This window comes from Oryctolagus cuniculus, chromosome 13 (assembly GCF_964237555.1).
Source record: "Oryctolagus cuniculus chromosome 13, mOryCun1.1, whole genome shotgun sequence".
NCBI classification, from domain to species: domain Eukaryota; kingdom Metazoa; phylum Chordata; class Mammalia; order Lagomorpha; family Leporidae; genus Oryctolagus; species Oryctolagus cuniculus.
The window spans coordinates 2,386,592-2,412,294 of NC_091444.1; the positions used below are offsets into that span (position 1 = coordinate 2,386,592).

Here is a 25,703-nt window from a genome sequence, read left to right on the forward strand (position 1 = left end):
GAGAATTCCTTTGGCCAGAGGCTTTACAGGCAGGCCCTTGGTTTTGCTTGAACACTGCAGCGGTGGAGGCCTGTCCTGGGTCCTGGCATCTGTTGCACTTGATGACAGCTCCGTCCTTCTTCAAACACAGCAGGCGTGTTTCTGTTCTTTCCCTGGGTAATCCGTATGGCTTTCCTCAGGTGTCTGGCTCCATCGTTCACCTTACTCTCTCATCTTTGCTGTCTGCTGACTAGAATATGAGCATTAGGAGGGTAGACTAACAGTGTCATGGACTCTTTTCGAGTAGTTGCTCAATAAGTATTTTTGTATGCATGAATTTTTTGGTTAAGATTTGTTTATTTTGAAAGTCAGAGTAGGGCCGGCGCCGCGGCTCACTAGGCTAATCCTCCGCCTAGCGGCGCCGGCACACCGGGTTCTAGTCCCGGTCGGGGCGCCGGATTCTGTCCCGGTTGCCCCTCTTCCAGGCCAGCTCTCTGCTGTGGCCAGGGAGTGCAGTGGAGGATGGCCCAGGTGCTTGGGCCCTGCACCCCATGGGAGACCAGGAAAAGCACCTGGCTCCTGGCTCCTGCCATCGGATCAGCGCGGTGGCCATTGGAGGGTGAACCAATGGCAAAGGAAGACCTTTCTTTCTGTCTCTCTCTCTCACTGTCCACTCTGCCTGTCAAAAAATTAAAAAAAAAAAAAAAAAAAAAAAAAAGAAAGAGTTGCAGAGAGAGGTAGGGGAGAGAGATAGGAGAGAGTCTTCCACCACTGGTTCACTCCCCAGATGGCTGCAATGGCCAGCTCTGGGCCAGGCCAAAGCCAGGCGCTTCATCTAAGTCTCCCAGGGGGATGGCAGAGGCCCAGTTTCCTGGACCATCTTCTCCTTTCCCCAGGGAGTTGGCTCAGAACGTGGAACAGCCAGAACAGGAACCAGTACCCAAATGGGATGTCCACGTTGCAGGCAGTGGCTTTTACTCACTGTGTCACAATGCCAGCCCTGAATGCATGAATCTTTTTGAGTTCTTTCTCTACAGTGCAGTCTTCTGTTGAAATACTTTATATGCATTTCAGATTCTGCTGAATATTCTAATATTTGGTACAGTTCTATGTCCTTACACACTTCTCTAAAGGCTGAGAGTTCATCTTCCTAATTTTCTTACCGTTTTCATAGGATTTTCAGGAATGTTGGTGTCCTTAATATGCTACAATCAGGACAGTATGTGGAACTATACATGTGCTTTCACAAATGCAGCATATTGTTAACCTTTTATCTGAATGCTATTATTTAAATGCCTGAAATTACATCAGCATAGCTCTCCCTTCAGTCCTTTTTTGCAAAGAAGTGTGAGATAAATAATTGTCTTAGTAAGCCTGTTAGATCACTTTACTTCAAGGTCAACTAAAACAATTATTTTATGTTCCATTACTTTGTCCTGTGTCTTTTTAAAAAAGATTTATGTATGTATTTGAAAGGTAGAGCTGGGGGAATGAGGAGTGACAGAGGTCTTCCATCCTGGGATTCACTCCCCAAATGGCCACAATGGCCAGGGCTGGGCCAGCTGAAGCCAGGAGGCAGGAGCTCCATCCAGGTCTCCCACTGGGTAGTAGCAGGGGCCTAAATACTTGGGCCATCTTTCATTGCTTTTCCAGGCACATAAGCAGGGTGCTGGATTGGAAGTGCAGCAGCCAGGACTTGAACCGGCACCCATATGGGATGCAGGCATCACTAGCAGTAGCTTACCCTGCTGCGCCACAATGCTGGCCCCATTTTTAACATTGTGGTCAAAATACATTTATGTAAAATTACCATCCTAACTACTTGAAAAAGTTACTCAAGAGGCACAAAGACAAAAACTCAGAGCTCCCGCTCACTGCTTCACTCTCCAGTGCCTGCAATGGCTGAGGCTGGGGCTTAAGCCAGGAGCCAGGAATGCTGTCCAGGTCTCCCACTTGGGTGTCAGGAGCCCAGCCCCAGGCCGTCACTGCTGTCCAGGTCTCCCACTTGGGTGTCAGGAGCCCAGGCCCGGGCTGTCACTGCTGTTTCCCAGGCTCTGCGTTGGCAGGAAGCTGGAGTTGGGAGTCGAACCTGGGAATTGTCTTAAGTGGTAGGTTAAATGCCTGCTTTCCCGCGTTTAGCACTTGTAAGTGTAGTGTTCAGTTATATATTGTTAAACAACCAATCTCCAGAACTCTTTATCTTAAAAACTGAAACTCTGTGCCCATTAAGTAAAAACTTTGTGTTTTCCCATTCCCATATCCCACCTCCTGGTATCCACCTCTCTACTTTTTTTTTTTTTTTTTTTAAATTTTTTTTATTTGACAGAGTTATAGACAGTGATAGAGAGACGGACAGAGAGAAAGGTCTTCCTTCCATTGGTTCACTCCCCAAATGGCCGCTACGGCCAGTTCTGTGCCAATCCAAAGCCAGGAGCCAGGTGCTTCTTCCTGGTCTCCCGTGAGGGTGCAGGGGCCCAAGCACTTGGGCCATCCTCCATTGCCCTCCTGGGCCACAGCGGAGAGCTGGACTGGAAGAGGAACAACCAGGACTAGAACCGGTGCTCATGTGGGATGGCAGGTGCTGGCCCCATACTTTGTTTCTATGAATTGACGGCCCTCAGTACCCCATATAAGTGAACCCTGCAGTATCTGCCTTCCTCAACATGCTCATCCACACTATGGCACATGATGGGTTCCTTCCATTTTAAGGCTTTGTGTTTTAGATCTCTTTGTATCACAGTTTTGTTATTTAACCTATTAGTATTGCCTCTTAGTTTTTGAATGAACTATATAGATTTCAGAAGCTGGCTTTCTTTTAAAGTAACCATTTTTTTTAAAGATTTATTTATTTGAAAGAGTTACACACAGAGAGAAGGAGAGGCAGAGAAAGAGAGAGAGAGAGAGGTCTTCCATCCAATGGAAGTCCTAATTGGCTGCAAGAGCCAGAACTGGGCCGATCCGAAGCCAGGAGCTTCTCCGGGTCTCCCACGCGGGTGCAGGGCCCAAGGACTTGGGCCATCCTCTACTGCTTTCCTAGGCCACAGCAGAGAGCTGGATTGGAAGTAGAGCAGCCGGGTCTCGAACTGACGCCCATATGGGATGCTGGTGCTCCAGGCCAGGGCGTTAACCCGCTGTGCCACAGCACCAGCCCCCATAAACTGGCTTTTATTTATTTATTTATTTTAAAGAATGAAACCCTCTCTTTCTTTTCTTTTTTCTTATTTACAGGCAGAGTTAGAGAGACAGACAGAAAGGTCTTCCTTCTGTTGGTTCACTCCCCAAATGGCCGCTACGGCCAGCGCTGCGCCGATCCGAAGCCAGGAGTCAGGTGCTTCTTCCTGGTCTCCCATGCGGGTGCAGGGGCCCAAGGACTTGGGCCATCCTTCACTGCCTTCCCCGGGCCACAGCAGAGAGCTGGACTGGAAGAGGAGCAACCGGGACTAGAACCCAGTGCTCATGTGGGATGCCGGTGCCACAGGTGGAGGATTAACCAAGTGAGCCACGGCGCCGGCCCCATGGCTTTTATTTTTTTAAAAAAGCAAGAGTTCATGAATGATTTTCCTCCCCAGTAGGCTGTTATTTACTTTTTCTGGCCATAAAAATAACACTGTTCTTAGAAATGCATGTCATGTGCCCCTCCTATTTTCTTGCATATGTAGGTAGAGGGTCACTAGGTATGGTAGAATGTGACCTGGAATCATACCCAACTGGAGCTCTGGCACTCAACTAATTAATTATATAATTGCTGGCATGTTATTTAAGCTTGTACCCTAGCTTAGCTGTAAATGCTGACTGCCTTGTTGTGTTCTGAAGACTGAGATTATATCCACTGAGGGCCTTGCCCAGTGACGGTTCTCAGTGTCTAAGCTTGTCAGCTGCTTTTGTGTCCATCCTGATTCTTTAAACACCATCCCATTTTTTTCACTGGAGAGAGGTCAGTAGGCGAGGAGTACTTACCAAGCCTACTACACAGTGTTTTCTTGGGGTGAGCACATGTCATACTGGAATGCCTGGGTGGAGTCCTTGCTGCTGTGTCTTATCCAGCAATGCACCTGGGAAGCAGTGATGGTGGCCTGAGGACTTGGGAGACCTTGCTGGAGTTCCTGGCTTTGGCCTGGCCTAGTCTGGGCTGTTGAGGGCATTTGGGGATTGCTCACTCTCTGTCAATAAAAATCTTTATTAAAAATACTGTTTTCTTAGGAATTTCTAATTAAAAACATAAATATGTTCTTAAAATGTTTCATTTTCTTTTTTTTTTTTTTTAATCTTCTTAAGAAAAAAGTTTGAAGGCAGAACGATGGTAGGAGGCAGACGTGGGTGGAGGGAGGGGTGGAGTGCTGGTTTACCTGCAGACGGCCACAGCTGTCAGGACTGGGCCACACTGAAGCCGGAGTCAGAAACTCCCCAGGCACGTGGGCCACGATGGGCTGCTGCTCTCCCAGGCACATTAGCAGGCAGCTGGAATGGAGGCAGAGCAGCTGGGACTCTGCTAGGGGATGCCAGCGTGTCAGGTGCTGGCCTAACCTGCTGCACGACACCCACCCCAAACTTTCATGTTTTCATATCCAAATTGTGTCTTTTTTTCTTTTTAAGATTTCCTTATTTATTTGAAAGGCAGAGAGAGAGATTTTCCATCTGCTGGTTCATTCCCCAAATAGCCATAATAACCAGGTCTAGGTTGAGCCAAAGCCAGGAGCCAGGAACTCCATCCTGGTCTTCCACATGGGTGGCAGGGCCCAAGTACTTGGGCCATCTTAAGCTCCCTTCTCAGGTACATCAGCAGGAAGCTGGATCGATAGTGGAGCAGCTGTACTGATACAGGATGCTAGCATCACAAGCAACAGTGTGACCGACTGTAGCACAACACCTACCCATGAATCATCCCTTTGTTTAGACTTAGAGTTGCATAACCAACAAAACAATAAAAATATAGACAAGGATTTGTGAATAATTCTGTTATCTTTGCTTTGTTCAATAAAGAAATTACTAAATGAATAGAAGCATTTGCTAAGTCATTTAAATGCGTGTGTGTGTGTTTTAAATTTTCTAGGCCTTTTAAGGACATATGGGAGACAGCAGTGCTGCCCAACTAGGAGCAAATATAGTTGTCAGGATCTTTTGTAATCTTAAAGTTCAGTTACAGTAAATGTGTCTCAGATTGATCCTTTAAAGGCCTAAATATGAACCTGTGGCTTCTTCCCCTTGACTAGATTACAGCGAGGCAAGAAACAGCAGATCGAAAATGGTAGTGGAGCAGAAGATAACGGCGACAGTTCGCACTGCAGTAACGCATCCACCCACAGCAACCAGGAAGCAGGCCCTAGTAACAAACGGACCAAAACCTCTGATGATTCTGGCCTCGAGCTGGATAACAACAATGCATCAGTGGCCATCGATCCAGTGCTGGATGGGGCTAGTGAAATCGAGCTAGTGTTCAGGCCTCATCCCACGCTTATGGAAAAGGATGACAGTGCACAGACCAGGTAAGTGTGTGGGCTGACGGAGGATGATCTGATTCAGGATGTTGAATCTGGAGTCACGGCGATTTTGTGTAAGAAGGAAGGAGCAGTACTTGTCTTCCCATTTTCTTTCTTTCTGGTGTGTTTTGCATGTAAAGTTCCACTTCTGAGGAAAATGGCCCCCCATTCAGATTTCCTAACAGGACACTAGGATGTAAGAGCTTCTAAAACCCTGCTTTACCATGGCCTCCAGGGCCCAGCGCCGTCACTGTGGGTAAACACGTGGTGTTGAGTGAGGAACCGTACACGTTCCCTAAGCATGACCAGGCTAGCGCATTTGCTAACATTCGCTCATGTTCTTACTTTTGTATTGTTGCTGCAGTTAGCAGATTCTGACCCTTGGCTTTGGGGTATGCTTTACCCCCCAACTCCCAGTACGCCATGAATTTTATTTGATTTTTGTTAACTTTACATCAAATTTTAGAGGGAACCTTTCAAAAATGTGTATATAGCAGTACGATTCTTGTATTTTACTCATAATTGAGATATTTTACTTAGCATTTTAGTATTAGTTCCATAATTTAAGTAAGTTTCCCCTCGGTATATTCTAGAAGTTAAATTTTTAATGATTTTCTTTCAGATACATAAAAACTTCAGGTAATGCCACTGTTGATCACTTATCCAAGTACCTGGCTGTAAGGTTAGCTTTAGAAGAACTTCGAAGCAAAGGAGAATCAAACCAGATGAACCTGGATACAGCCAGTGAGAAGCAGTATACCATCTACATTGCAACAGCCAGTGGCCAGTTCACTGTGAGTATTTCAAGCGGAGACTGTTGGAACTGGGAGCGCACTGACGAGAATGTGGGGGCTGTGGGATGGGGCCTCTCCAGAGTGGGCGACCTGAAACCTGGACAGGAAGGAAGCTGCCTGGAGCTTACCTGTTTGATGTAGCAAGAAGACGGGAACAAGCAGATGTGCCTCAGATATTTTTAAATATGTTTAGATATTCTGTGGCCTTCTGTTGTTCAGTCTCACTGTCACTGTGCTTCGTCAAATTTTCATGCTATTTTCTCTTTGATTCCAGGTCTTAAATGGCTCTTTTTCTCTGGAATTGGTCAGCGAGAAGTACTGGAAAGTGAACAAGCCCATGGAACTTTATTATGCACCCACAAAGGAGCACAAATGAGCTTTTAAAACCAACTCCGAGACGGAACTTTTTTATAGCCCAGTTCTTTCATATTAAAGCTGTACCATCATTGCTTCTGAGGACAGATATTGGATTGTTCAGTTTCCTTTCTGAGCCAGACTCGTTTACACTAGGAGAATCTTTCCCCCTTAATTTAAGATTTCCTTTTGGAAGGGACTGCCATTATTCAGTACTTTTTCTTTTAAAAAGACATCTAAGTTGTGTGCTTTCACAGAGCGTGGTTCCATTTTGGAGCAACTTTTTTACCCAGGAAGTTTGATAGTTTTCTGTATTCTTCAGATTCAGTTGGCCTTCTTTTCCCCACTCCTTTCACAAGTTTCTTAGGCCTATAGAATGTTAAATAATATGTATTCTGACTTTTTCCCCTGAAGTCTTGTATATTTATAGTTTTCTATATAAACTAGAGAATCTTCATGAAGACCAAGGCTCAAATTTACTGTGCTTAAAAACAATTCTCATAGGATTATTATTTTCATGGTATTTTCTTCCATAATTCATTTTAAAAAGATGTTCTTTATGAACTTACTGTCCATTGTAATGCAATGTTATTTTTCCCCCTTATATTTTGGAATTTCTGGTCCTGGGGAAGAGAATCAAACAAAATCTTCGGTTCTATGAGAACTTGGTTCAATGACAGATTTCACTGAAGAAAGACAAATTAAATTGGTAGTAATATGTAGTCTTCAAGTGTTTATTTAAGATTTTTTTTTTGTATTCTGTCACTTCAGTTCTTTTATTATGTATGTTTGATGTTTTTCCTGTTAAAATACCAGAGATGTGGAGATATTTTGCACTTTAGCCTTGATGGAAAGTACAAGATACGTTGAAAGCTTCCCTAATTGTTTTCTTACCTGTAGCCACGTGAGTTTTAAGAATAACATGGCACATAGAACTAACAGTCGGAGTGTGCTTCTCTTTGAGAAGTGTGTTTAGCATTTTGGGCTGCCGTTTCAGCGTATAAATCTGGTGCTCTGCTGATACACTGTCGAAGCAGGTTCATGGAGCGGGAGCCCTGTGCTGGATACGCAGAGGCAGGTAATTCTGCAGCAGTGTCAGCCGGTCAGTCCTTTTGTTCTGCTTCAGTTTTGTTACGGAGCTTATTGTTGGGTGTCCAGACAGCGTGATTCTCACAGGTCAGACATCAGATTGACTTGTGTGTTCATGTCCATCCCTGCCCTGACTCCAGGCACGTTTCTGAGTTCGTATTACCATCGTGTTCATGAAGACACATCAACCCAAAGGGTGTCTACAGGGCGCAGACCTCCAGCGCCACTGTTCCTAAGGCTGTCTGGTGTGACAGAATGTGTTCCATCTTCAGCCCAGTATGAAAACTTAAAGGCTTATTCGATTTTTTACCATTTTATTGAAAATATATAAAACCTGTTTTTACAGTTTTTTTGGTAATGTGCCATGAAATTTGAAAACTACCAAAAATCAAGGGAACTTTTATATTCAATTCTTTTTCTGGTGTAATGTTAAGTTGTATAGATTATTAATGCATGTCCACTGAATATAACCCTGGTTTTGTGATAAAACTGCTTAGATTTTATTGGTGACATATTAGATTAGTGATTGCATAAATAACTAAAATCCCATTGTGATTATTAATTGAAAATTTGTCTTTAAGCAGAAAGTTGTTTATTAATACAAGCTTTATGCTTAGAGAATGTATGTGTTTTTATCTGTCAGTATGGGAGTATGCATCATTAGAGAAGTCATTGGATATGTAATCCTTTGCAAAAAATTATAGGTATTTGATAGAGCACTGAGTGTATTATGTGTGTGTTTTGGGGCAGGGAAAGGGTGGATACTGTTGGCCATCACTACCAGCCACGGTTGTATAAAGAACTGTCTAAATAATTTATAAAACAACTATCATGGTTAGAGGACAGCTCACTAAATGTGCTGAAAGCCTTTGGATACATTATTTTAAAATGTGTTACAGTAACATTTGTAACCAAACTTACCACTTGAAGCATTTTGAATGTGTGATTCTGTGGCATCAGACACCTTCTCAATGTGATGTAATGATCCTCACTATCTATTTGCAAAACCCTTTTTATCATCCCAAATGGAAACTCTATGCTATAAACACAACTCTGTTTCCTTCTTCAATGCTCTGAACCTCTATTTTGCTTTCTCTCTCTGAATTTAGAATCCTGTAATATTTTTACAGTTCACCCATGAAATAGCATGTATCAGAATTTCATTTCTTTTTCTGGATGAAAAATATCATTGTTATGTACATGCCACATTTTGTTTACCCATCTATTGATGGACATTTAGGTTAATATACACTTTGTGCTGTTGTAATACTGCACTGAGCATATAAGAGAGGAACTGCTGAATCATATAATTCTATATTTCATTTTTTGAGGACCCCCAAATTGTTTTCTACAGCGGCAGCACCATTTTTGTGTTCAAACGGATCACACGAACCAGGGTGCCAGTTTTTTTCCACATCCCCTGCAGTGTTCGTTATCTTCTGTTCTTTCTTTCTCAGTAGCTCTCCTAACGGGCATATCCGCTCAGTGTGGCTTTCATTTGCATTTCCCTACTGGCTGTGAGCATCTTCTCATGTGCTTAACTGGCTGTTCGTGTGTCTTCTGTGGAGTAATGGTGTATTCAAGTTCCTTGCCCAGTTTTTGTTGGAGTGCTTTGTTGTTGACTTGTAGGAGTTATATTTTTATATTCTTTATTTTAATCATTATCATGTATTTTAAATATTTTCTCCTATTCCTTGAGTTTTCTTTCCACTCTAAGAATTTAATTAATTTCCTTTGATGTACAAAAAAATTTTAATGATATTCAACGTATCTACGTATCTATTTTGTTGTTGTTGGCGGCTGTGCTTATAGTCAGTCTCCTGTCCCAAGAAGTTATTGCCAAATCCATTGTCATAAAGATTTTTCTGTTTTCTTGTGAGTTTTAGCTCTTCCATTTGGTCTTTGGCCCATCTTGAGTTTTGTTTGTGGTCCAGCCCTGTTCACTTCCATGGGGATACCCAGTGTGATCGGTTGCTGAAGGGTCCACTGAATGATCTTGCATCCTTGTTCAAACTCCATGGACCATATGAGAGTCTTTGGAAAACATTCATGGAAAATGGACTTAAAAGATAACTTTGGTTAAAAAAAACTGAAGTCGATGCAGCTTTTTCATAACTTTTCCATGAACTATTCTGATGACTCATACAGGTGAGACTTTCTCTGGACCCTAGTCTGTTGGTCTGTCTGTCCTTCTGCCTGTACCACAGTTTTGATTATTGTACCTTTATAGGTTTTCCATTACTTTTAATCTTCTGAGCCTTGTGAGGAAGACATGATTTTTCCCTGTACATTTGACAGAATTAAGCCCAGTATTATTACTTGGATAAGCAAACATGGAATAATTCAAATGCCAGATGAGAAAAGCCTTTTCATTTAAATTCCCATTGCATTTCTACTTAGAAATAGTTGTTTTGTGATTTCTATTTGTATCTTTTTGTATGCTAATATGACAAGCACAACTATTTATAAGAAAGAAGTATTAATTAAACTTTCTGGAGAACTCCTGGATTAGTGGATTAAGGACCTTTGAAAAATTGGTTCTAAAAAGCAAAACAAAAAAATTGTCAAAATCAACTTTTTCAAAACCAAAGGCCTCCAATGATCAGAGCTCAATAGTTTTGTAGTTTTTTAACATGCTTTATTCCTCCTTCCTTAGTTTCTGGGTAACCTTGAAAACTAAGTCTCATAATGGTGACAGCTGTGAAAATTAGCGTCCTGCCAGCCACTGCAGGGGCCTTGAAGTAACCCAGAAAAACTAAGTTTAAAGTTTCTTGAAGAATGGTCCTGCAACTCCTACCTTCCTGCTGCCCCCCAAATGTCACCCCAGAAAACTGTCACTGACCTGCCTGGCACCTCGATGCAGCAGACTTGACTCAGCTCACTATGTAGAACCTCTATCCTCAGAGTATTTGTGAAAAGTAGCTTAACAGCAATTGCCTGGGACAGTAAGGGCTACCAAGAGACGACAAATGGACTGTCTGTAGAGGGCTCTGAGAGGTTCCAGCATATTCCATGCTATCTCAAAGGGCACACACATGTGCTTAGCTGTCTGCTTGCTTAAGATAAAACCTTAAGGCACTAGCCTCACCTGTGGTAGCCTATGAGGCTCTGAGCAAGCAGGAAGTGAGGGCTAAGGCACACTGTAAATAAACTACATGCTGGAGTGGTGAAGGCATACGCCAACAAAGGCTGAGAGAGTGGCTTAAGGCATTTAAAGGAGTCTTTGCCAGGTATGAGCTGGCCACTAAGCTAATGAAGCAGACTTAAGTGGCCACACACAGCAAAGAATGCATACTTTACAGAATGAGTCCAGGAAGGTTACGAAACAGACACAGTAAACCCTGGGCATGTGTGAAGAAATTCTAATTTCCAGAATTGCCCAATAGTGTTATTTTTCAATAATTTTTTAAAGGATTTGTGTATTTGTTTGAAAGGCAGTTAAACACACACATACACCTTCCTTCTGTTGGTGCACTCCCCAGATGGCCACAAGGATCACTGGGCCAGGCCAAAGTCAAGAACCTGGAACTAAAGGTCATGTCTAAAGAACTAAATATGGGAGGAATGTCTCAATAAAGAGAAAATACCAATAGAAGTAAAGTATGGGGAGGGGTGGGGAGCAGAAAGTCAGGCTGCGAAATAAAAGAAACGTCTGATAGAACTGCAAAAATGGATTTGATAGACAAAATGATAGACAAATTAACGAAGACAGGCCAATTGAAAATATTCTATTTGGAAGAGAGTGCGGACAAATGAGCAGGGCCTCGAGGCCTGTGGGATACCATCAAGTATACTAACTTGCAGAGTAGAATTTCAGGAGAGAGAGGCAAAGAAAAATGTGGTACAGCAGGTGAAAGCTCCCGTTGTGATCCTGTTACCCCAGGTGGGATGTAAGTTTCTGATCCAGCTTCCTACCAACGAGCCTGGGAAGGCAGAAGATGAAGGCCCAAGTGCTTAGGTCCTTGCCCCTCACATGGGAGCCCTGGATGGATTCCACCTTCTGGCTTCAGCCTGGCCCAGCCCGGCCCAGCCCGGCCCAGCCCGGCCCAGCCCGGCCCAGCCCGGCCCAGCCCGGCCCAGCCCTAGCTGTTGAGGCTCTTTGGGGAGTGAACCAGTCGGGGGAAGATTCTCTTCTCTCCTCTCTCTCTTTCCCTGCCCCCATCCCCCAATCCTCTTTGTCACTCTGCCTTTTAAATAAAGTAAGTGTTAAAAAAAAAAAAAAAAAAAGGCTCAATAGGCTAATCCTCCACCTTGCGGCGCCGGCACACCGGGTTCTAGTCCCGGTTGGGGCGCCGGATTCTGTCCCGGTTGCCCCTCTTCCAGGCCAGCTCTCTGCTATGGCCAGGGAGTGCAGTGGAGGATGGCCCAGGTGCTTGGGCCCTGCACCCCATGGGAGACCAGGAAAAGCACCTGGATCCTGGCTCCTGCCAGGATCAGCGCGGTGCGCCGGCTGCAGCGGCGGCCATTGGAGGGTGAACCAGCGGCAAAGGAAGACCTTTCTCTCTCTGTCTCTCTCTCACTGTCCACTCTGCCTGTCAAAAAAAAAAAAAAAAAAAAAAAAAAAAAAAAAAAAAAACACACAAACCTGTGTGTTAACAAATTATGTAATGCCAATATGGTGGACAAAATTCCTGGAAAGATACAAACTTCTATCTGAATGGGTTTTTATAAGTCATTGCATTAGTGATCAGAAAGCTTCTCATAAAAATGCCCAGGACCAAGTGGCTCTGCAGGTGAAGTCTACCAAATGTTTACAGAAAAATTAAAACTCATCCAAGTACTCATCCAAGTCATTCTATGAGGCCTGTCAGCATTATACTAAAACCTCAGGCATCACAGGGAGAACTACAGATGAATGTTCCTGAACACTTGCAGCTATTCCTTTAGTTAAGTGAAACTAAAAACCCAGACTTCGAGAGGACCACAGGCGCAGGGAATCACAGCTTGGGTGACTGGCTTAGGTTTCCTCTTGGTGTGGAAGGAAGGAAGTTGGCAGCATACCAACACCAACAGGTGCAAGCTGATGGTTCTAAAGGTTACTTGCCCTAGGAAATACTCAGGGCAAAATCTTTTTTTGGTCTTAACTTACATTTATTTTATGTTGTCTCTCCAGTTTATTCTGGAGTATCTTTTTCTTTCCTTCCTCCTCTGCGTTAGGAACGGTCTGTTCTTTTTCAGTGGCGATGCTCTCAGTATGGGTTAATCTGACCACGGGTGGTGCCTCGTGGGTGCTTTGTTCACCTGGATCCATTCCATGACCAGAGAATCTACATCCTGACCCTTCATGCACCCTACATGCACCCCCCTGCACTCTGAAGCATATACAACAGGAACCCAGCACTCTTTCTGCCCTACTGTGTGGCCCGGGTACAACCATCAATTCCATCACTCTACGGAGGGAGTGACACACATTGCTTCTTCAATGTGACATCTTTCAGATACTTGGTGGCTTTTCGGACATGCCTGCCTGACAGCCTGGGCAGTGCGTTTTCTGGATTAAGTCAGTAGTGAACCATTTTCACAGATCACCTAGGCCTGCTTACAGGAAGACTACATCTAAAATCTCACACTCAAATGAAGCAAGAATGAGCTTAGTGAAAATAAAGATTTTTTTCAATTTTTATAATTGTGCTAGCCTAGGCTACTTATACAAAAATTTACATACACACAATTCAAAAAAAAAAAAAAATTTCAACCAACCCCCACACTAGAAATGCTCATTTCAGAGGGGCACACACTACTCCTGAGAGGCAGCACAGCCAAGCGAGTGGTTGTTAGATGTGCATTACCGAGGCACTTGAGATCACCCAGACCTGTTTAGTTTAAGATGAAGTGTCTCTTCTTCAGGATTTCAGTGCTTATGAACAGTTGTTAGAACAATGGTCTCTATTTTGACAAAATCTTATTCTGGATTTAGTTATCTAGACCTTAAACTTGTAAGAAAAAAATATTTTCTACCTCAGGTGAGTGTTTCTTAAAAGCTGATAATACAATCTATGTGAAGTTTGATTTCTTAAACATGGTAACGTATTTTAGCTTTGCAATTATGAAATACACCAGTGACCTATTCAGGTCATTCTAATAGGAAAAAGGCTTTGGCTTCACTTTGTATGCTACATACAAGAAAACAAGCATCATGAAGTTCAAGTAGAGATGTGGTTAACAATAGTAAAGATGGCTTCCATAATGCACATTAAATTCCAAACACTTTGCATATGAAAATTCTCCAAATTATTAAACAGTAGGGTGATCTCCATCAGAATCTTGGTTTCATATGAAATGTTTCCTTAAAAACTTTTCTTTAAAATAAGAAAATCTTGGGATGCAAAGCTCCCAAACCAGCTAGGTTAAAAACTGCTAATTTTCTGAATGAAAACAGCACTTTATTCTTCTAGCACTGAACGGAAAGGTTAGGAAAGGACCTACGGTTGGTGTGGAACACGCAGGCTCTTCTCTGCATTTACCATCTTCTGCAGCCACTTGCTTCTGCTCTCTCCTTCGCAGACGTTCCAGCCCTGCTGGCTGCTGTGTCCTCAGCTGCCGGCTGGACGTGGCCCTCTGCCTGTCCGCCAGCGTAGGTGGGGGTGCTGTACTTTAAAAGGATCGACTTAAACTGCACCAGAGGTGCATCCGTACGAACGCCCATTGGGTCAAAATGAGTCCGGCTTACTCTAAAACCTGCTTGAGAAAGATAGCACAAAAACTTTTTTAACCTGCAACAAAGAAAGGAAAAGAAATTAGTTTCCTGTATTTTTGTTTCCCAGCGTTTCTCCATGTACAGTACACACTTTGCCATCACGGGCTCTCTTACTTTGGCATATTCATCCCTTTAATGCTGTGTCTGTGGATATTGTAATAAAAGGGAGGATGTTCGGTACTGACGTCAGTCTTCTGCTTCTTGGCTAAATTTGGGATCACTTCATTACTTTTTCTCTTCCCTAGAGTAAACACATAGGAAGTTAGCGTTCTCTTAAAAATTACAAACTAGACATTTTTATAACTGTGTCACCTCAGGTCTAACCCTCTGACGACCATGTCAGTCTGTCCAGCCTTAGCCCGAGAACTCACGCTTGACATTTCCACTGCCCTCTCTCAGGTGTGCCCCTGTTTGCTGAGTCAGCCTTCCTCTCACCTTCAACTTCAAACCTCAATTCTATTTGCATCTCCTGTAGGAAACCACTTATGAATTCTGCACTAGTCAATAAATTTCACTAGTATGAATTCTACACTAACTCTGCAGTTTGACTAAAGTTCTATCATTTTTTCTTGTCTAGTGTTGCAAGTCCTTTCTCCCCAAATTATATTTTAACTTCCTGGGGTCAATGTCCTTCATTTTGACATCCGTAGTCTCTGTTGAATGCTTGGTACTGGATACATAGTAGGTCTTCAAGAACAAGAAACAATACAAAAGGTTTTGAGAGCTTGGACGCAGATGTGCACTCTCATTTGCCACAGTACTGTCTTTCTGTTTTGGGTGAAAGGAGGCTGGCGAACAAGACCTTAGCATCATTCCAGTCACAAAAGGAATAACAGATGATTTTGCCCGAATGTTCAAATTTCATTTCTACAGAAATAGTAGGTAACCTCTGCTTAAGCAAAATTATTCAGAAGGCAAATCTGATGCATGAAAATGATAAAAGAAAAATATGATTGATAAATTGTTGCCTTTTTACATAAAAAAATAGCTTGGCCCCCATTAAATCAGATAATTAAAATTTGATCATTCCATATGAAAGGCACACAATGAAAGCACACACACGCAGGTACAGTACCTGTTACAGCAAAGTCCGAGACAAACCCAACGGAAGCCCTCAACAGTGACTATCGGCAGTGCCTTTTCTTCTCCCTTACATTTTCTGTCTCGGAGATTTTTATGTGTTGATAGATCAGTTTTAGAATAATCATATAATTTAGTTTCAGAGTTACACAACAGCCTACAGAGATTAGTCTAAATGTCCTTAATTTTTCATATATGAAAAAGGCCCAGAGATTTAAAAATTAATTTAAATATTTATGAAAGGGAGAGCCACACGGGGAGAGAAACGCCTTCCATTTGTTGGTTCACTCCCCAAATGACTGTAATGGCTGGAACTGGGTCAGGCCGAAGCCAGAGCTTTATTCTTGTCCCCTGCATGGGTGCCAGGGCCCACGCACTTGGATCTTCTGCTGTCTTCCCAGGAGCATCAGCAGGGGGCCGGACAGGAACCAGTGCTCATACGGGATGTTGGTGTTGCAGGCGGCAGCTTAACCCACTGCGCCCAACACTGCCCCTGTTTATTTTTTAAAGATTTATTTGAAAGAGTAGTAGAGAGGGAAAGACCGAAAGATCTTCCACCCACTGGGTCATTTCTCAAATGGCTGGGGCTGAGGCAGCCAAGACCAGGAGCCTGGAACTCCATTCAGGTCTCCGACACAGGTGCCAAGGACCCAGGTACTTGGGCCATTATGTGCTGCCTCCCAGGTGCACCAGCAGGCGCTGGATCAGAAGCGCAGTGTAGCTAGGAGCTGATGCAGGCATCCCCAAGCACAGCTTAACTTGCTAGGCCACAGTGCCTACTCCCTTTAAATATTTGTAAAGTTTTACTTTATTCTAAAAAGGATTTAAAGCAGTTCTGAAGATGTGAGATCTAAACTACACAACTAACACCACAAAGAAATGGAATGATGCTCTAAACCCTGATACCTTTTATAGTATATCATAATGTCAGTTTTCCCTTCAACAGAGAAATTAAGTAGAATAAATTCTTTTGAGTGATTTGAATGTTACCAAATTAGTTGAAGATGCCAAGTGAACATGATTATTGGAAGGACTGTGTAGTAATTATTAAACCATACCCTGTTAGCAGAGTTTTAAGTCTGTTCATCTTTGAATTAAGGGCAACACTAAACTGCTGAGCAACCAATACAGAATTACAGCTTGGAAATATATAGGCTGTGGCTTCTCCATCCCACTATACTCTTTGTTTGGATTCAAAACACACTTACAATCAAGATTTTTTAAAAAACAAGGGGAAAAAAGAGTACTGACATTTTATTTTATTTTAAAACTTATTTATTTGAAAGACAGAGTTACAGAGAGAGGTAGAGCCGGAGAGAGAGAGAGAAGTCTTCTATCCACTGGTTCACTCCCCAGATGACTGCAACAGCCAGAGCTGAGCGGATCCAAAGCCAGGAACCAGGAGTCTCGAGCCTCTTCCAGGCCTCCCATGCGGGTGCAGGGACTCAAGGACTTGGGCCATCCTTTACTGCCTTCCCAGACCATAGCAGAGAGCTGGATCGGAAGTGGAGCAGCTGGGACTCGAACCGGTGCCCATATGGGATGCTGGTGCTGCAGGCTGGCGATTTAATCTGCTGCACCACAGTGCTAGCCCCAGAGTACTGAAATTTTAAATTGATATCCTTTTTATATGAATTTATAATGTCTCATACATTTTAAAGTATATGCATGACCTAAGGAATATGGTATATTCCTATAGCTGGAAAACAGGGTCTTCTAGTTAATTCAGTGGGATTGGTATCAATCAAACTGATGAGCAATTTTTAAAGAATCAGAAAATCTTAACTGTTTAACTTGTCACATAGAACTTCATTTTCATCCACATGGTTAAGATCCTGAATTGCTTTCAAAGATATCACCATATATTAGAGATGTGAACAAAACACATGTTAAGGGGCTGGCACTGTGGCACAGTGGGTAAAGACACTGCCTCCAGTGCTGGCATCCCATATGGGTGCCGGTTTGATTCCCAGATGCTCCACTTCTGATCCAGCTCCCTGCTAATGCACCTGGGAAAACAGCAGAAGATGGCCCAAGTCCTTGGGTCCCTGCATCCACCTGGAAGACCTGGAAGAAGCTCCAGGCTCCTGGCTTCGGACTGGCCCAGCTACGGCCATTGTGACCATTTGGGAAGTGAACCAGCAGATGGAAGACCTCTCTCTGTCTCAGTCTCTCTGTGACTCTGATTTTCAAATACATAAATAAATCCTTAAAAAGAGGAATTTCAAAAAGAGGAAAAAAATACATGTTAATAGAAAGTTTGAGCTGTGTAAAATACCAGTGGTTTTGTCAGCATAATATGAGGAAAATAACTTTTTGTGCTGATATATGCAAAAGGACATATATTCACACACATGTATACATACCTTGTGCAACGTAATTGTCTGTTGTGGTTTCGTCTGTAGTTTTAACACACACGCCATTTTCTTCTAAAATAGAAAGAAATGAGAAAATAACAGAACAACAACACTAAGCAACAACTCAAAGTTCAAATAAAAGCTTAAGAAATTCTATCCACAGTGCTTTTATCAATATATGAAATTCTCTGGCCACAAAAAGCTGCAACAATTGTATTTCTTAAAAAGTACTTTATTTATTTGAAAGGCAGGCAGACAGAGGTCTTCTAGTCATTGGTTCACCCTGCAAATTCCTGCAACAGCCGGGGCCGGATCAACCTGAAGTTGGGGGTCAGTACTCAACCAGGTCTCCCTCATGGACGGCAGGGACCCAACTACTTGAGCCATTCCTGCGATCTCCTTCGCACGGGGCTTCTCACCCACCACAACAAATGCCCCAGTGATTGTGTTTTCTAGGGGTGGTCCATGTAGCAGGGTAGGTGGACTGCTCATTCGAGCGCCTGCATCCCACACTGCAGTGTCTGGTTTGAGATGTGCCTGGGAGGCAGCAGATAACGACCCAAATACCTGGGTTCCTACTGACCACACAGGAGACCTGGACAGGGCTCCTGGCTCCTCGTTTGGCCTGGCCTTGCCTCGGCTGTTGCAGGCGTTTGAGGACTGAACCAGTAGATGGAAATCTCTCTCAGTCTGCCTTTCAAGTAAGTAATTTTTTTAAAAAATAGAATTGTGGGCTTGGTATTGTGGTATAGTGGGTAAAGCCACCGCCTGTGAAGTCAGCATCCTACAAGGGTGCTGGTTCGTGTCCTGGCTGTTCCATTTCTGATTCAGTTCCCTGACAATGGCCTGGGAACAGCAGCAGTAGATGGCCAAGTGTTTGGGCATCCGCCATCTATGTGGAAGATTTGGATAAAGCTCCTGGCTTCAGTCTGGTTTGGCACTGGCCGCTGCCATCACCTGCAGAGTGAACCAGTGAGTTGAAGAGCTCTCTCTCTCTCTGCTCTCTCTGTAATTCTTTCAAAATAAATAAATGTTTTTAAAAAATTGTATTTTTTAATCATCTGTAATAACTTCTAATTAGGAGATCGCTGGGATGTTTAGTAGACTCACCCTTTTTATCAATAGTGAATTAAGATTACAAAAGGCTGTTTAAGGAGAAAAACTTGAGTGATAAGTGTAAATCTAGCTTCTGTGTCTCAGTGGACATTATCAAAATTTTGGCTATAACACTCCTAGAATTAGCTAGGGCTTTTCTTTCTAGAAAGCATAATAAAATCACAGAGGACTTTTATTTCTTTTAATCCTGTAAAATGAAAAAGAAATGAAGATTATCTTAAATCATTATACATTTCAAGCCTGAGTACAAATCTGAAGAAAACTTTGCAATTAAAAAAAAGTTTAACGGGCCAATGCTGTGGCACAGCAGGTTAATGCCCTGGCCTGAGGTGCTGGCGTCCCATGTGGGCACTGGTTCAAGTCCCGGCTGCTCCACTTCCCGATCCAGTTCTCTGCTAATGAGCCTGGGAAAGCAGTGGAGGATGGCCCAAGTCCTTGGGCCCCTGCACCTGCATGGGAGGCCTGGGGGAAGCTCCTGGCTTCATATCGGTGCAGCTCTGGCCGTTGTGGCCAATTGGGGAGTGAACAGGAGGATAGAAGACCTCTCCCTCTCACTCTCTGCCTCTCCTCTCTCTGTGTAACTCTGATTTTCAAATAAATAAATAAATATTAAAAAAATACACCCAATGCATCCTAAAAAAAAAAAAAAAAGGTTCCTGCACCCGATTGGGAGACCAGGAAGCAGGAAGAAGCTCCTGGCTCCTGGCTTCAGATCAGCATAGCTCTGGCTGTAATGGCCATTCAGGGGGTGAACCAGTGGAAGGAAGATCTTTCTCTCTGTCTCTCCCTCTCACTGTCTGTAACTCTATCTGTCAAATTAAAAAAAAAAAAAAAAAAAAAAAAAGGTTAACAGAACCAGTGCTGTGGTGTAGGAGGTTAAACATCCACCTGCAGCGCCGGAATCCATACGGGAGCTGGTTTGAGTGCCGGCTGCTCCACTCCACTTCCCATCCAGCTCCCTGCTGATGGCCTGAGAAAGCAGTAGAAGATGGCCTAGGTTCTTGGGCCCCTGCACCCGCATGGGAGACCAGGAAGAAGCTCCTGGCTGCTGGCTTCAGATCGGCCCAGCTCTGGCCGTTGTGGCCACTTGGGGAGTGAACCAGCAGGTGGAAGACCTTTTTCTTTCTTTTTCTCTCCCTCCCTCCGTCTGTAACTGCCTCTCAAGTAAATAAATAAATCTTTTTTTGTAAAAGGTTAACCAGATTATGATTAGACTTTGTAATTATATTGCTTTTGACTATAACATCAAATAAAGATAAGAAGACACAGTAATTTCAGCGCGCAGTTTGTGAGCTGGTTTAACAGGCACCTTGCTTGCTGAGACTGGAGGGCGCGGGGGCCGAGCACTGACTCTGAGGAGTGCACTCTGACTCAAAGATCAGCGTCTTCAGCAGGGCCTGAACGTCATCCAGACCATGCTGAAGACATTCAAACAGCATTCTTCTCAGGAACCCAGTGTTGAAAAGGGAGCTTGACCTGGAAAAGAAAATCAGACATTTTAGAAAAACAGGCTTGGGAAATGTTTATTTTTCTTTAAAAAAAAAAAAAAAAAAAGTCGCCATTATTTAGCCAAAACTAAGATACAGAATTAATTACAGAATAGAGTAAGACTGAAATTCAAAAAGATTTTAAGATTTAATTTGAAGCAGGTTAGTTCTGTTTGTCCACTCCTTTTATCATGTCCGTTCTCTAAATAAGTAGGATCAGTCAAGGAAATTTCATTCACATTAAATCGACACGTGTACCGAGCCTCCATCAAGTTCACAGTCCTGTGGTGCACTGTGGTGGGGGAGCTGGAGAATACATCAAAATGTAAAATACACTACTGGCTGTAGAAAAGCCTAGAGAGCTAAACAGGACCTAGACAGGAATGCAGTATAACGCAGAGGTTTCTCACAATGTAACTGTGAATGCTAACACCAGTGTGTACATAGTGTGGCATGAAGTGGGAGGAGATACACGGGAGAGCTACACGTTGGGATGAACCTGACATGCTTTCCATTTAAACCAAGAAGCGCAGGTGTAATGTACAAAATAGGAAGTTCCAAGTTGGATAAACCTGGATCCCAGCCCAGCCCCACCCTCACGACTTGTGTAGTCCTGAGTGATCGGTACTTTTAAAACTTGTACTCATCACGGAATGGGAAATAAAACTTTCATGGATCTTCAAGGGAATTAAATGAGACAGGATATGTCTAAAGCCTAGTACAAGAATATATCCTTGATAAGTAATAGCTATTATCAGGGCTAGCAAATAAATATGAGAGGGCATATGATTTTAAAGTGTCCAATGAGTGGTCAATACAATATATGCTAGAGGCAGTTTAGAAATTATTTTGGGTTGAACCACTCAGGAGAGACTTCCAAGGGAAGTGTAATCAGAATGGGGGTGGGGAGAGGAGGAGGGCATTCCCGATAGAGGAGACATGATCGGTGGCTGTGCGCGAGGCAATCAGGAGGCACGGACTCAGTCCTGCGAGTCAGAACCCCAAATTCTGGACCTGTGCTGAGAAAAATATATACACATCTATTTACTTACAAAATACATACTATTTTAAATATAGATTTAAGATATAAAAATATATAATTATAAATTTAATATTCATGAGGTTATATATATATTTTGTCAGTTTTAACAAGGATTTAAAACACTGTGCTGTAATTTTCTCATTTTTAAATTGATGGAGTTGAGCCAGAGATCTTTCTGGATCCAGTAACCTGTTACTCCTAGTACCCCCAGTTCTGAGACCAGTGTATAGGGTCAGCAAGTAGCAGATGACACAGGTAAGAGGACTGAAGGTAGTTGGCTGGGTCATTCTTAATCTAAAAGTATTTATACAGGATGATGATAAAATAATGGGCATCAGCACAAACATATTTACCATTTGGGTCAATTTTTAGGTTTAGTAGATAGCTAAGCCTTGACCTTGTAAAATGACGAGGAAGAAATTTGCAATGATTCTTGTCACAATGTTCTTAGGAATCTCAAATTTCTACAAGGATCTCTAGTGACAAACAAACTTAATGTAAGGATTCTGATGGAAAACAGTTCAAATTTAAGGCATTAAAAATAGCGTAACTTCTTACCCAGATACAAAAGTACATAAACATTAAATACTTGCAGTTATATTTTTCTAAACAGTTCTTTTTAAAAAAATATCCAATTTTTATTCATTTGAAAGGTAGAGAGAGCAGTGACACAGAGAGAGAGAGAGAGAAAGAGAGAGACAGAGGAAAGAGGGAGAGATCTTCCATCCTCTGGTCCACTCCTCAAATGGCTGCAACGGCTGGGGCTGGGCCATGCCGAAGCCATGAGCCTGGAGCTTCCTCTGGGTCTCCCACATGGGTGCAGGGAACCAGGCACTTGGGCTATCCTCCACTGCTTTCCCAGACGCATTAGCAAGGAGCTGGATCAGAAATGGAGCAGCTGGGTCTGGAAGCAGTGCCCAGATGGGGTGCCAGTGTCACAGGAGGCTTAACCTGCTGTATCACAGCGTTGACCCCTCTAAACAGTTTCACCTAAAACAGGTAGATACTTTTATATGCCATTCTCACTAATTTTTCTAAGACCTTTTATATTATTTGACTTTTCTAAAAGAAGTTAGGACCATTTTGCAATCACATACTAGTCCTATAATGATCAATTGAAAACGCCTCATTCTTCCTATTCAGAAATGAATTATTGATTTTAAAAATGTATTTATTTGAGAGAAAGGAGAAAGAAAGACACATAAAGACAGAGAGAGTTTCCATCTTCTGGTTCACTCTTCAAATGCAATTTTGATTTGGGCCAGACCAAAGCCAGGATCCAGGACCCAGGTCTTCCACATGGGTGGCAGAGACTCAAATCCTTAAGCTATCACCTGCTGTCCCCCAGGGTACTCATTAGCAGAAAGTCTGAATTGGGAGCAGAGTTGGGACCCAAACCCAGGCAGGCACTCTTCCATGGCATGCAGGCATCCCAGACGGTGTCCAACTGCTGTGCCAAGTGCCTTCCCCTGAATTATCTACTTTGCAGACCGCCCAAGCTTCTCGTCACCTACTCCCTCTGCTTTGTCAAGAACAGGCAGAAACACAGCAGGAAAAAAATCTGAAAGCAGAAAACGCCTCAGAACACAGGGTGAAAGGAGTTATAATTATTTGCCCAGACTGAAAAAATTGAATCTAAATTTATCATTTACTACATATAATCAAAACTTGGCAACCAATAATTTTGATTCAGATTTGATTTAAATCAATTTTGAATATGTTCTTATGAACATACCACAGGGGTCCAAGTTCTATTGCTGTCTTTCCTGGCATGCTTCCATGACAGTTACAGGGCAGCTGTCTATATGGGTTTTCTGTAAAAAGATGATAAAAAGAAAGCAAAGGAGAAATGACTAATGTAAACAGCAGTGATTATTAATAATAATTTACAGCTACTATGTAATGAGGATCTACTATGTGCCAGGTATTCTGCTTAGTATTTAACATATTTTAAAATTTTAATTCTTTGTCTGAAGTAGGTATCAGAGTAGGTATCAGAGGATTAAAGCTTAAGAGAAGTTGTGGAATCCACGTCAGATGGCTTAGTAGAGGCATAAGTGACTGTGGCTTTATTTAGTGGACTATATGAAACAGTGTAAGGGAAGTCTTAAAGTCCACAAGATATACATAATTTAAAATTAACTGGGATCAATTTGTCTAATAAAATGCATAAATTTTGCATGACAAGGTTGATGAAATTTGACAAACACATACACCCATGCAAACCAACATCCCAATGAAAATGTAGACATTTCTCTTAAGTTGGCTTTTCTGCAATTGGAAACAAAAGTAATTACTCCTCATATAATAAAAGTAGTTTACTCTCAAAGCCTGATTTCTTTTTCATTCCCTAAAGCCTGGGCTACAAGTATCTAATGTGGTATGGAAAGGGTCAAGAGGTCTGAGAGAACCACAGGGACACTGGGGAGTAGCTGCTCTCAGTGTGTATGTGGAATGTCGTCTTAGCAGCATGGGGCAACAGTCTAGCAAGGGACCTGTAAGTCTACTCAAGGACCAGAACAGTCATTTTAAATTAGATTTTCTCCAACTAAGTGCCCCAGCTCCAGGCCATTCCCGGGTTGATCACTTTTCTCGGAATGGCCTGATCTGATCAATCAGTCCTGGATATACCCAGAAGCCAGGATTATGGTGGAGGGAAGCTAGCTGTCTGATAATATCACTCAGCTACTCAATGCAACTCAGTTCCATGGCACACTGGTGAGACTGCAGTTCAGATACATTTGACGTGTCCTTCGCTGCTCATTCCAAGGTCTCCTTTCCAAGGTCTCCTTTCCAAGGTCTCCTTTCCAGTGTCTCTTAACTCTAAGCCTTAATGGAAGGGTGTGCTTATCACTGACATGGATTTGTTGAGACGGACATGCGTATCTTCAACAAGTCTTTTGTAGCATTACATAACTAAACCATGAGTGCTCCTAGGCAGCAGGACAGCCATTCACACTTTCTTCTGTGAGTTACACTCACTTAAGCACAGGCAGACAGCACACACAGGAATCTGTATTAATCAGTTTGTATCTTGATGTACTTTACAAAATGTACGACTTTTCCCAAGCCTCTTTGCCAAGATTGTTCAGATCTAGGTCAGCATTAGCAAGCTTCCTTTCTGAAAAGTCCAGGCTATCATTTCAAGTTATCGACAGCAAAAAATGTAGGGGTGAAAAAGAAAGAAAACTAGTATTTCCATGTTGTTGCCATATATGCTGTAGGTGCAATGCCAGATGAAGAATTTTAAAAACTCTGGGCTTCTATTTATAAATTTTATTTTATTTGAAAGGCATACACACACACACACACACACACACACACTGAGGGAGAGAGAGAGAGAGAGAGAAAGAGAGATCGAGAAAGACAGACACAGAGAGACACAGAGATCTTCCATCTGTTGGTTCACTCCCCAAATGCTCACCACAGCAAGGGCTGGGGCAGGCTGAAGCTGGAAGCCAGAAACTCCATCCAGGTCTCCCATGTGGTGGCGGGGACCCAACCTTCTGAGCACCACTGCTGCCTCTCAGGGTGTGCACAGCAGAATGCTGGAATCAGAACTGCGGTCAGACCCTGAACCCAGGCACTCAGATGTGGGAAGAGGTGTCCCCAGCAGCGTCATGGCACCAAACAGCCGACCCTGAGCTTTGAGTCAAACAAAAAGGTAAACAGATAATTTCTCCCTGCCATCTCTTAAAGCAAGCAACAGAAATTTAAGCACAAGGATGAGAGGCCGGCACCGCGGCTCACTAGGCTAATCCTCCGCCTTGCAGCGCCAGCACACCGGGTTCTAGTCCCGGTCGGGGTGCCGGATTCTGTCCCGGTTGCCCCTCTTCCAGGCCAGCTCTCTGCTGTGGCCCGGGAGTGCAGTGGAGGATGGCCCAAGTGCTTGGGCCCTGCACCCCATGGGAGACCAGGAGAAGTACCTGGCTCCTGCCATCGGATCAGCGCGGTGCGCCGGCCACGGTGGCCATTGGAGGGTGAACCAACGGCAAAGGAAGACCTTTCTCTCTGTCTCTCTCTCTCTCTTTCACTGTCCACTCTGCCTGTCAAAAAAAAAAAAAAAAGATAAAATAGTCTTTTTAAAAAAAAAAGATGAGTGTATGACACGACTGTGAAAAAAGAGGCCTGGTCAAACTTTACTTTTTCAAAGGGTTCGATTAAGACTCTCAGATCCTCTCCCCTACTCAAAACTGGGTTTCTGTGGCTTCCCCACCCCCCAAAGATGAAG

At 43.1% G+C, this 25,703-nt stretch overlaps 2 protein-coding genes across 12 annotated transcripts in view; one reads left to right on the top strand and one right to left on the bottom strand.

The window, feature by feature from the left end:
• Positions 1–8,412, top strand: part of RNF2 (ring finger protein 2) — a 45,002-nt gene extending 36,590 nt beyond the window's left edge. For all 6 annotated transcript variants that reach the window (XM_070055055.1, XM_051821049.2, XM_002722443.5 and 3 more), the window contains 3 exons: positions 5,190–5,462; positions 6,079–6,250; positions 6,525–8,412. In XM_070055055.1, the coding sequence (XP_069911156.1) occupies positions 5,190–5,462; positions 6,079–6,250; positions 6,525–6,626 (547 nt within the window). In that variant the 3' untranslated portion in view covers positions 6,627–8,412. The remainder of the gene's footprint in view (positions 1–5,189; positions 5,463–6,078; positions 6,251–6,524) is intronic.
• TRMT1L (tRNA methyltransferase 1 like) overlaps positions 1–25,703 on the bottom strand; it is a 50,244-nt gene that overhangs the window by 3,131 nt on the left and 21,410 nt on the right. For 4 of the 6 annotated variants that reach the window (XM_070055044.1, XM_051821039.2, XM_051821043.2 and 1 more), the window contains 5 exons: positions 23,208–23,286; positions 20,253–20,419; positions 17,837–17,899; positions 14,505–14,631; positions 14,055–14,406 (listed from right to left, as the gene is read on the bottom strand). In XM_070055044.1, coding sequence (XP_069911145.1) covers positions 14,154–14,406; positions 14,505–14,631; positions 17,837–17,899; positions 20,253–20,419; positions 23,208–23,286 — 689 coding nt within the window. In that variant the 3' untranslated portion in view covers positions 14,055–14,153. Of the gene's footprint in view, positions 1–14,054; positions 14,407–14,504; positions 14,632–16,722; positions 17,072–17,836; positions 17,900–20,252; positions 20,420–23,207; positions 23,287–25,703 lie in introns of those variants that run through there. The other 2 variants (XM_051821040.2, XM_070055042.1) reach the window with 2 other exon arrangements.